The 12,438-nt window shown below is 41.0% G+C and overlaps 1 protein-coding gene across 13 annotated transcripts in view; it reads left to right on the plus strand.

The window, feature by feature from the left end:
• TANC1 (tetratricopeptide repeat, ankyrin repeat and coiled-coil containing 1) overlaps positions 1-12,438 on the plus strand; it is a 240,851-nt gene that overhangs the window by 143,184 nt on the left and 85,229 nt on the right. For 10 of the 13 annotated variants that reach the window (XM_045479928.1, XM_045479934.1, XM_045479929.1 and 7 more), the window contains one exon: positions 7,606-7,710. The exons of 2 other annotated variants lie outside the window; for them this stretch is intronic. In XM_045479928.1, the coding sequence (XP_045335884.1) occupies positions 7,606-7,710 (105 nt within the window). Of the gene's footprint in view, positions 1-7,605; positions 7,711-9,556; positions 9,782-12,438 lie in introns of those variants that run through there. One more of the 13 variants, XM_045479939.1, reaches the window with a different exon arrangement.

Here is a 12,438-nt window from a genome sequence, read left to right on the forward strand (position 1 = left end):
GATTCCTCAGAGTCCTTTTCTTGTTTCAGTTGGTGTCTTTCAGGACCTTTCCTTGACCTTCTGATTCTAGTTTGTATGTTGGGAGGAACAAAGAAGCTGATTGAAAGTGCCGGATAGGTGTTGAGGTATTGAGGACAGGCTTTGTAATACAGTGGTCAGGGATCTACCATTTCTTTCCTTTTTTTTTTTTTTTTTTTAATGTTTATTTTTGAGAGAGAGAGCGAGAGCCAGTGCAAGCAGGGGAGGGACAGAGAGAGGGAGGTACAGAATCCGAAGCAGGCTCCAGGCTCCGAACTGTCAGCGCAGAGCCCAATGCAGGGCTCAAACCTACAAACCTTGACCTGAGCTGAAGTTGGCTGCTTAACTGACTGAGCCACCTAGGAGCCCCAGGGATCTACCATTTCTTTCAGGGGATGTCCCCAACTGGTTACCTACAGGTCTTTTCTCTTGGTGACTTTCTCCAGAGAAGAATCCTCTAATGTCTCTCTCTGTCATGGTGTGAGTGCTCACTGCCTGTGTTTTCATGGCTAAATGCAGGGGTGCATCTGGGGCCTACCAATCTGCATGTGGAATTTTTCTTAATCCCAGTTTTTTAGTTTAGCACTTAAGAGTTTAGCTCGAGTCTCTATGGTCTTGGCATTTAGCCTTTCCAGAGGAAAACCTCAGCCTCCAGGATGAGAGAGAGAATGCTTCCTAGTTCTGAGGGTCTAATTCTCCCTTCAGTAGATTCTCAAGACCTGATCTTGTGTGCCTTCAGAGGTGCCTTGTGTCCCTGAGGCTGAACCTTCCTGTCCCCTCCCCCAGTGCTAACTTTTTCTAGTCTGCTCAATTCACTGCTCCTTGGCAAACAGTTTCCCACTTTCAGAAGTTTGGTTTCTTGCCTATGGTGTTCTCCTTTTCCCATTGGTCTCTCAGATCCCTTTACTGCAACTTTAATGGTATTTTGAAAAGGAGTGTTCATCTGCTATGTTTAATGGAAAGTGTGCAAAGATTCTCTAATGAGCAGTTGAGAGGAGGAAGGAACAAAACCTCTATAGTTATAAATTTTTCTTATTTTATAGCATTTTGAGGTTCAGCTGTTTGTGGAAAGCACTTTAAATAAAAGGATCATGTTGAGAGCAGTTGTTTATACAGGCATACCTCATTTTATTGCACTTCGGAGATGTTGCATTTTTGCAAATTGAAGATTTGTGGCAACCCTATCTCCAGCAACTCTGTTGGCACCATTTTTCCAGCTGCATTTGCTCACTTCATGTCTCTGTGTCACATTTTGGTAATTCTCACAGTATTTCAAGCTTTTCCATTACTGTCTTATTGTGAATCTGTGGTCAGTGATCTTTGTTAACTATTGTAATTGTTTTGGGGTGCCACGAACCATACCCATATAAGACGGAAACTTAATTGATAAATGTTGGGTGTGTTCTGAATGTTGCACCAATACAACAGTTTTGAAATTGGGCCACTTAATTTAACCCTATAATGTCGTCTAAGTGTTCAAGGGAAAAGAAGAGTCACATGTCTCTCACTTTAAATCAAAAGCTGGAAATGATTAAGCTTAGTGAGGAAGACATATCAAAAACCGGGAAAGCTAGCTTTGGCATCAGATAGTTAGCTAAGCTGTGAATGTAGAGGAAAAGTTCTTGAAGGAAATTAAAAGTGCTACTCCAGTGAACACATCAATGAAAGGAAAGCAAAAACAGCCTTATTGCTGATAGGGAGAAAGTTTCAATGATCTGGATAGAAAATCAAACTAGCCACCACCTTTTCTTAAGCCAAAGGCTAATCCAGAGCAAGACCCTAACTGTTTTCAATTCTGTTAAGGCTGAGAGAGGTGAGGATGCTGTAGAAGAAAAGTTTGTTGCTAGCAGAGGTTGGTTCATGAGATTTAAGGAAAGAAGCCATCTTCATAACATAAAAGTATCAGGTGAAGCAGCAAGTGCTGATGTAGAAGCTGCAGCAAGTTATCCAGAAGATCTAACTAAGGTCATTACTGAAAGTGGCTACGATAAACAACAGATTTTCAGTGTAGACGAAATCGCCTTCTATTGGAAAATCCCACCTAGGACATTCATAACTAGAGAAGAGAAGTCCATGCCTGGCTTTAAAGCTTCAAAGGGGTCAGGGTGACTCTTGTTAGGGGCCAATGCAGCTGGTGACTTTAAGTTGAAACCAATGCTCATTTACCAGTCTGCAAATCCTAGGGTCCTTAAGAATTATACTAAACGTATTCTGCCTGTGCTCTATAAGTGGACAACAAAGCCTGGATGACAGGACTTCTGCTTCTGTTTACGACATGGTTTACTGAATATTTTTTTAATGTTTATTCATTTTTGAGAGACAGAGTGTGCACAAGCTGGGGAGGGGCAGAGAGAGAGAGATAGAATCCAAAGCTGACTCCAGGCTCTGAGCTGTCAACACAGAGCCCAATGCGGGACTCGAACTCACAGACCACAAGATCATGACCTGAGCCAAAGTCAGACACTCAACCAACTGAGCCACGCAGGCTCCTTGGTTTACTGAATATTTTAAGCCCACTGTTGAGATCTGCTCAGAATAAGATTGCTTTCAAAATACTTCTGCTCATTTACAATTCCCATGGTCACTCAAGAGCTCTGATAGAGATGTACAACAGGCTTAATGTTGTTTTCATGACTGTTAACATGGTGCTCATTTTGCAGCCTGACCAAGGAGTAATTCCAACTTTTAGGTCTTATTTAAGAAATATGTTTTGTAAGGCTATCGATCCCTCAGATAGTGATTCCTCTGATGAATCGGGCAAAATAAATTGAAAATCTTCTGGAAAGGATTCACCATTCTAGATGTCCTTAAGAATATTTGTGATTCATGGGAAGAGGTCAACATATCAACATGAACAGGAGTTTGGAAGAGGCTGATTCCAACCTTCAGCAATGACTTTGAGAGTTCCAAGACTTCAGTAGAGGAAGTAACTGCAGATGTGGTGGAAACAGCAAGAGAGCTAGAATTAGAAGTGGAGCCTGAAGATGGGACTGAATTGTTGCAATCTCATGATACAACTTTAATGGATGAGGAGTTGATTTTTATGGATAAACAGTTTCTACTCCCCATGAAGATACTGTAAATATTGTTAAAATGACAACAAAGGATTTAGAATACTACATAAAGTTAGTTGATAAAGTAGTAGCAGTATTTGACTGCTAGAGGTTTGACTAATTATGAATGAAATTTTGTGGGTAAAATACTATTAAACAGCATCACATATAGAGAAATCGTTCATGGAAGAGTCAATTGATGTGGCAAACTTCATTGTTGTCTTGTGTTAAGAAATCGCCACAGCCATCCTAGCCTTCAGCAACCACCACTGTGATCTGTCCACAGCCATCAACATCAAGGCAAGACCTTCCACCAGCAAAAGGATTACTAATTACTGAAAGCTCGGATGATAGTTGACATTGTTAACAGTAAAGTAATTCTTTAAAAAAAAAAAACACTATTTATTTTGAGAGAGAGAGAGCATGTGTGTGAGCAGGGGAGGGGCAGAGAGAGAGAGAGGGAGAAAAAGAATCCCAAGCAGGCTCTGGATCTCGCAAACTGTGAGATCACGACTTCAGCTGAAATCAAAAGATGCTTTGGACTGAGCCACCCAGGCACCCCAATAAAGTAATTCTTTTTTTTAAAACATTTTTTAATATGAAATTTTTTTTTTCAACGTTTATTTATTTTTTTGGGACAGAGAGAGACAGAGCATGAACGGGGGAGGGGCAGAGAGAGAGGGAGACACAGAATCGGAAACGGGCTCCAGGCTCTGAGCCATCAGCCCAGAGCCTGACGCGGGGCTCGAACTCAGGGACCGCGAGATCGTGACCTGGCTGAAGTCGGACGCTTAACCGACTGCGCCACCCAGGCGCCCCTTTAATATGAAATTTATTGTCAAATTGGTTTCCATACAATACCCAGTGCTTATCCCAAGTAATTCTTAATTAAGGTATGTACATTGTTTTTTAGACATAATGCTATTGCACATGTGACAGACTACAGTGTATACATAATTTCATATGCACTAAGAAACAAAAAATTTATTTGACTCTATTGCAAGATCTGCACTATCTCACATAAGCCTGTATTCATTTCATAATGTTCAACTCCTAGTAAAAGGGGTGATCAGAGACAATTAAATATGAATAAAATATTTGTTGACTCTGCTAAGTCCGTGGATGACCAGGTAATGGTAGAAGTTTCCCCTGTTCTGGCCTTTTCTAGGACTGCATGTTTTATCTGGGTTTCCCACTTTTATAAGTACTGAGTGGTGGTTGAGTACATGGGCTTCAAACCTGCATGGACCACAGAACTATTTGAATTCCTCTTTTGCCATGTGTGGGCTATGAGCAACTTGTTTAACTGATTTGAGCTTCGGTTTCCTGACCTAAAAATGGAAATAGTGCTTTTCTCCCAAAGTTATTACCATTGAATGAATTAATGTATGTTAGTGCTTAGCCTTGTGGGTCCACCGAATACACGTTTTATTTCCTTTGGTATATTCTATGTCTCCTTTCCTATCCTGCATCCCTGTTTACTGTGCCAGGCACTGTGCCAATCCTGGGAATCCGTTCCACCTGGTCTCTGCTCTCATGGATGTTCCCCTTGGAGCAGGAGGCTTACGTGTTCATCTTTTAGCTCTGGGGTATTACTGAGGTCCAAGTTGGGGGAGGCTAGGGACCATGTTTGAATCCAGGTTTGCCCAATTCCAGACACTCTGCTCTTAATATCCTCACTCCTCAATGTTGAGTATTTCTTATCATTAGCAATTGACCTATGAATAAAATACAGTCCTAGACAATTGAAAGGATGGGCATGGATGCTTTCTGAAGGCTCTGGATGACGTTTCTGGGTGACGTTGGGGTTCGATGTTCCGATCATTCACAAAACCATCCATGTGAAACCATTTATATTTCATCCATGTGAAATTTTAAGAGTACTTACTGTAGCCCACATTTTAAGAGAGTACTTACTGTTAGAAAATATTTTTGAAGGATATGCGGGGTAGGTAGATTGGAGCCTGGAAATAGATCTGATTAGATTTGCTGTTCCTTATACTCTGAAGAGTTAAGGTGAGCAGAAATTTATAGGTGTCTCTTGAGCAATGGCATGCTGGTTGGGGCAGTTTGAATCACTGGACAATAATAGTAAAGGGCTTTACTTCTTTATTAGGGCAGATGATGGGGGAAGAGACGCCAGCCATCTCTTTTACCGTAGATAATAGGTCAGGAGCCAAAAGTGTAGAAAGGTTCTCATGTTTGTCCTGGTTCCATTTCTTCCTGCCCTGTTAGGGCCCTTTCTTCTAGTTTCTGGCTCCTCTATAGCAAATACTTTTTAGTATCCCCTTACCCTCCCCGCCCTCCTCCCCTACCAGTCTTCTCTCCATGCATATTTGTGTACAGATATGTGTATTTTTAGATAAAATCTGAATGATGCTTTGTATTCTGTTGTATAGCCTACATCTTCCATTCATATTGTGAACAGGTCCTCCCTCTTCCCCCATAAGCATTCCATTTTAACCTTTGAAAAATCCTCTTTCTGGCAGGGTTACATAAATTATGGAGATAGCCATGTGATTAAATGCTGTGTTAGCCATTTAAAAACCATGGTTTCTAAAGTTTGAAATAATAGCCCTATTTGTCAAGTACCATAAGCTTCTTCGATAACGTAGCCTGTTTTAATCTGTAGTACACTGTAGGTGGCGGGGAGTTGGATTATTTTTATATTGGTGTAGATGCTCTTGCAGTAAGCCTTTAGATGGCAGCATCTCTCACCACAAACCATATTCTGAACGGAACTCCTCAGACTCCTAAGATGTTTGACACAGAAGGGTGCTCAGGATGTGCCCGATTCACCACCTCAGTGTGCCGTGACAGAGCCGAGACCCCAGAGAGTCCGGGCTATGGCTCAGGGCTGAGCAGAAGGGAGGGCTGTCAACCCATCTGCCACTTTTTCCACCATCCTGTCCCTTACTGGTGTGAAATGTTCCCTGCCTTTGTGGCCTTGTTAAAAGCACACTTTAAGGCAACCAAGGAAAATGAGAGTAAAGTGGGTGATTCTGGAACAAATGTGATGTTTGAAAGGAATAAAATAGGCGCTCTTTTTTTAAGTTGCTTTATTTAAATATAATTCACATATACAATTCACTCCAAGTGTACCCTGTAGAAGTTTTTAGTATATTCCTAAGGTCATGCAGCCATCACCACTAATTTTAGGACATTTTTATCACTCCAGAAAGAAGTCTGATACCCCTTAGTCATTAGCCCACAAGCCTGCATATCCCCCAGCTCCTGAAAACCATTCATACTTGGTTTCTATAAATTTATCTATTCAGGGGGTGCCTGGGTGGTTCAGTCAGTTAAGCATCTGACTTCAGCTCAGGTCATGGTCTTGTGCTTCATGAGTTCCAGCCCCGCATCAACCTCTCTGCTGTCAGCACAGAGCCTGCTTCAGATCCTCTGTCCACCTCTCTTTCTGCCCCTTCTCCACTGATTCTCTCTCTCTCTCAAAATAAATAGACTTAAAAAAAAAGTTTAAAAAAATAAATAAATTTACCTGTTCTGGATAATTCCACACCAGTGGACTCCTACAATATGTGATCTATGGGGACTGGCTTCCTTCCCTTAGCATAGTGTTTCATGCTGTAGCATGAATCAGTACTCCATTCCTTTTTATTGCCCAATAAGATTCCACTGTATGGGATATCACATTTTATAAATAGTTGATGGACACTTGGCTATTGATAGTGCTACTGTGCGCACAAGTATACAAACTTCTGTGTGGACGTGGTGTGAACATAGAGGTGGAATTACTGGGTCATACAATAACTGTTTAACTTCTTGAGGAACTACCAAACTGTTTTCCAAAGTGGCTGCACCTGTACATTGCCACCACCAATGTGTGTGAGGGGGTCTATCCGTTCTTACTGAGAATTCCAGATTTTCTGATGATAAGTCGAGGTTGAGGGGGAGGTAAGAGATTGGACTCACGGGCTCTCTTGTGTCCCCAGTTGCCTGCTGCACTGGCCGCTGTGCTTTTCTGAAGGTGCCTCTGTCATGTGCCAAGAAAACCATCGCCTTCTGTGCCCCACACAATTGCCGTGCGTCACCAGTCTGATAAAATGCCTGCTCTCTGTGGTCGCTCAGAGTGTGTTGATCTTTCAGGCTGGCTGTTAGTAATCCTTGCCTCCTGACTTTGGAGATACCAAGCAACCCAACCGTCTTTGTCCCAGTTAGAGACAAATTCCAAATAAAAAACCCTTTGCCAAAAGCTGTCCAGGTTTGAACATGTCAAAATCACTCACTTGATGTACACCAAAGACAGCTGTAGAAACTTCATAGCAAAAGAGTGGCTTTTGTTTTTGTCAGAGTTTACATTCTCGAAACTGAGCTTACCCATTTCTTCTTTGGCAGCTCAGACTGGACATTCCCGTGTCTGTACTGAAATGACCGTGTGTGTATTCAAGGGAGGAGAAGGGGCCGGCTCTTCCTTTAGGCATATTTGGGTCCTGGTGAGGACACACACTGTACATTCTGAAGCTTTGTTTGCGTCTGGAAAAAATTAGCCACACTCAGATCTTTTCCACTGCAGGACCCGTCAGGAAGCCCAAGTATGTGGAAAGCCCCAGAGTGCCTGGAGATGCAGTTATAATACCGTTCAGAGAAGTGTCCAAGGCAGCAGAGCCCAATGAGAATGGTAAGAATGTGTTTTCAATAATTCCCCCCTCCTAAAGATTTTACATAATGACACTCCATTTCTGAGTGAAACTTGAGTGCCTCTTGTAGGAGGAAGCTTTGCCAAACTGAATGTATTTGGGAGATTTTTTTCCCCTTTTGCAGTTATACAGATCTGTTTAGCTAATGTAAATTCTTGGAATTATATACACAGTATAGGAATAGTTGAGTGGGTGCATATGCATTGTTTAAGGGTTGAGTCTTCTTTCCTCTCAATTTTGACCTCACTGGCTTGGGGAGGGGGGGCGGGTAGGTGGGAATAAGGAAAGCCCGCCAGAAGATTGCTTCCGGCGCTCTTTTGTTTTTTGTTTTTGTTTTTTTTTTTTTGCTACTCCATCATTTTAGAGTATTCAACAGGCTTTGGCTGAAAAGCTAGCACTTTCACTAGACAAGTTTCTGATAACTAGCTTTCTTAAAAGCATTTGATAGCTTTTGAAAGTTTTTTTTTTGTGTGTGGTTTTTTTGTTGTTGTTGTTTTTTTTTTTTTAGATCTAAAGTTGTTCTTCAGGGAATGTTGAAGTAAGAGCCAAAAAAAAAAAAAATCCAAATTAATTGAAATCTTTAGTAGAGATATTTTATATATTTCTTTTTTCCTAGATCTGGAAACACGTCTAACAGACATTACAAATGATAGCATTTCATAAATGTATCAAGAGTTCTTTATTTTTTTTTAATCAGTTTGGGAATTTACCTGTTTGTTCTTTTCTGGGGGTAGCAGAGGCTCCCCAAGTCACAACTCTGTGGGCTTTAATTTGAATGTTTTGAACTTGTATCTTATTTTCCTGCAGAAACTTGTGGTTAGGAATCCTGGCCCGTCTGGAGAAGCCCATTCTATCTTCAATGTCAATACTTTGTCATACAATGTCATACAACATCAATAGTTTGTGTAGTAATGCTGAAAGAGAAAACTCCCCCATGTTTCTACTATGGGACATCTGGCATTTTCCTTGCCCCAGTTGTGGGTAGTCAGGAATATAGCTCTTTGATGTTGTAACTGCTGTGTGTGCATTTTGTGTTTCTGCTGATATATAGTATGGAGTGGTTCAGAGGAGGATATGGTAGGAAAATGGAATAGGATGGTGGTGAAAATAAACCTAAAAATGAGCTAAGAGGAGGAATTGGCAGAAGATAAAAATAAGAAGAGTTTAGGATGGGTGGGAGATGAGACAGGGCCAGGAGCTGGGCATTCTGGGCAGGGAAGGGATACTGCTGCCTGTGTGTTAGCATGAGAAATTTTACCCTTTCCCTTCTGTCCAGACATCTAGCTGTTTGGTTTGGGTAAGAGGTTTACACTAAGACTTGTGCTGAGGAGGGACAAGGGTGCCAGGGGAGTGGTGGTAAAGAGGGGAGAGTCCCCAGTGGTGTGTGGTTAGGATGGCCATCCTACAGACATGAAGACTCTCTTGGTGGTGAATTCACGTGTGCAGGGTGTCTACTTTTAGATCTGTTCTGTCATTTCTGTTCTGGGGGTTGAAAGGAAAATAAAAACCTGATCCTTTGAAGTGAATATCAATAATCAGATTTGCCAAGCTGTTTGCCCATTTCAGAATAAGCCTCCCGTTACCCTCATCACCACCCGCCAGAGCCTTTGAAGTTCTGGTTATTTATGCCCTTGGAGTTTTGGCTGGCCAAACACGGCCATGATGTTACCTTTCTCTCCCTGGTGGGGAATATCGCAGAGGTCCTGTTCTGTTGAGAGTTTAGGACTCCTTCTGGGATACGAATGGAGGAGATTTTTAAGAATTGTATTGGGCAAAGAAAAGATGTTATAAATAGCTCCCATTGTCAACTTTTCTCCTCTTACCCAAGGCAAAATTGGCTGTCATTCTTGGCGGGAGGAGGCATTCTCGTGCCTGGCTGCCAGGTGAGCTAATTCAAGCGTAAAGATTGATATTGCTCCCGCAGCCTGCATTTTGCATGTGCCCTCACTGCTGAGACCCTAGCTCTCAGATTCAGCATCGTCAGTCTCCTAGTGGGCTGAAGTTTTGACATACCAAGTGGCTGTGAACATGGACCAGAAGTTTTGTCTACAGGTAGGGTACATTTTCTTTTTTTAAGTGTCCAGAAAAAGAGAAAGAGGTAAAGTTGATGTTTGTAATCATGTGGTCTTGTGTGGATAGCCATGAAGGTGGTGGAAGCCCCAGCAGTTAGCTGTTGGTTCCTGAGAAAGTGGTCGCTTAACACAATTTAGCTTGGCAATTAGTAAAGGATGGTGTATTTTGTAATCCCCATGGAATCCTTTACATTTCAATAGCGTTAATTAAGTCTGCCATATTAAAGTGTAAATTTTATGTCCAGGTCAGTGAACCTAAAGGAGAGGCTGGAGCAAACTAAAACTAATTGAGTTTGGGTATTAACCCAAGCATGTACTGATGTATGGTGGACAAACCCTAATTTCTAGGGTTTAATATCAAACATCATCACTTAAATTTTAATTCAAAACTTGGTCTTACACTTTTCATATTTTCTTTGGGATTTTTTTTTTTTTAATATCTTAAAATGCGTTTTTGGACGCTGTTAATAACAAACAGCTCTTTGTGAAATGGTTTTGAAATTTCCCGTAGGCTCATGAAATATCAGGTTACTACTGAATATTTGAAATACCCTTCCCAGACTAAGCTGCCTCGTTTTATGGTTTAGCTACATAAATTCTTGATTCTTAGCTGTTTGAAATTTAAATCAAAGTAAAACAAAACCAACAAGCACTTTGAATTTGTTCATTAACTTGTAAGTAATTATGATTATGTGAAATTGCATATTTTAGCTACCTGGGGAGTGGGTTATATGATATGGACAGATGAATATTTTTATTATATACCAAGAATCTATTAAAGTTTACATTTACCTGGAAACATCTTTAGAAAAAGATACTTTATTTAATATTTTAAAATATTTTGGAAAAATAGCATTTTCTACTCTGGGAAAAAAGAGTGACTTAATGAGCTCCTTAAACAGAATACAATCCCCTTTTTCCTGTCAAATGGTTCTAATAACCTGTGTGTGTCATACAGAATATGGTCTTTACAAATAAGCTTCCTATTGCTAAACCAACATATTGTTTACGGGGAGAATGTCATTTACCCACAAGACAATACTTCTGCCTTAAGGGGGAAAAAAACCCAGATAAATTAGAGAGGATTATTAAATTATAATAGGATTCACAGCTATGTTTCTTTGAATTAGGGGCAACCATAATCCGTTTAGGTTTGCTTCCATCTGTCATTAGCTACTTGAGCAAGCTTTGATGGGGAGGGGTGAGAAAATTTTAGTCTAATGAGTCATTGCTTGGTGAAGATCAATCTCAAAACATGATGAAACTTCTCACCTGGCAGTATAGTTAGGAAGTAAAATGAGCACGTATGAAACAGCAGAATAATTACATGCACAACTATCTTGGGGGGAGTAAGCCTTTTTTTTTAGATTTGTTAAAATACTGGTGCCTGATGTTTTTGATTATTTCAGATGTTCAAAAAGATGTAGAGAATGAAAAGCTATAAAGAACATGGCACCTATCTACCTACTACTCAGTTTAAGAAATAAAACATAACTATATTTCCTCCTGATCATATTCCCCTTCCTTTACCAAGAGGTAACCTTGTTTCTGCTAATTTAATTTTCAGCCTCTTAGAATAGTGGTAGGCCATTTGACCAATAGTTGAGTAAGGTTTTAGTTAGATGAAAGCATAGAAGAAAGATGTGCCTTGTATGTGCTATGGAAGAGAGATTAGAGGTAGAGTATCCATTCATTCTGCATTTCCTTAAATAAATATTAATTAAATTCTGATTCTGTGAAATGCACTATGTTGGATGCTCTTTGAGATGGGCTATCAAGCATAGGTTCTTTCTTCATGGAGCCTTAGAGTCTGTCTGGTTGGGGTTTAAAGACCTATATACGCAGAGTGACTGTAACAGGAGAGGGAAGTAGTGTTGACTAATCCAAGCTGGTGTTGGGTACCGGTGGGGGAGCTGAGCTGGGAAGGACTTGATTACCTTAAGATTTACCTAGCAACAAAGTATAGAATGCAGTGGGGCACAGAAGAGACTAGGGTCAGGGAGATGGTTAGGAAGAGATGTCAGTAGTTAGGTAAGACAGAGTAAGATCTCAAATGAGAACAGGATCAGGAAAGAAGGGGAGATGAGTAGGAAGATTCTTGAGAAATTGCATGGACCTGGGAGCTGAAGACACAAAGATGATGACTTCAAGGCTTTGAGGTGACATTAAGATGGCACTGAAAGAGAGGGAACCATCCGTTTTGGTTTGAGTTCAGTTTCAGGCACGTTGAGCTTGAGATGCTGGTGGAACAGGTAGGCACCGGTGCCCACTGAACGATTGGAAACTCAAACTGGGTCTCAAGGAAAAGTTCTGGGTATGAGCTGGACTTCGTTTTGTTTGGAGGGAATGTGATGGAACGAGATGCGTTAGACTGGGAAAAAGGCCACTGAGAGGAGAGGACTGAGAAACTTTGGTATTTTATTCATGAGCTGTGAATTGGCTGAAAGAGGCACCAGCAAAAGGGTAGGATAAGAATCCTCAGGACCACACAGTAATTCTGAAAACCATGGATTTCCTCTCTGAGTGTCTGTTACGACAGTTGCCACTTTCCTCCTTGGAGGACAGAGTATTTGCAAGGTCAAAAACTATAGGAAAGTCAAAAGAGGAGATTGGTCATTTAAAAAGAAAAATATCACC

Source organism: Leopardus geoffroyi, chromosome C1 (genome assembly GCF_018350155.1).
Source record: "Leopardus geoffroyi isolate Oge1 chromosome C1, O.geoffroyi_Oge1_pat1.0, whole genome shotgun sequence".
In the NCBI taxonomy this organism is placed as follows: Eukaryota; Metazoa; Chordata; class Mammalia; order Carnivora; family Felidae; genus Leopardus; species Leopardus geoffroyi.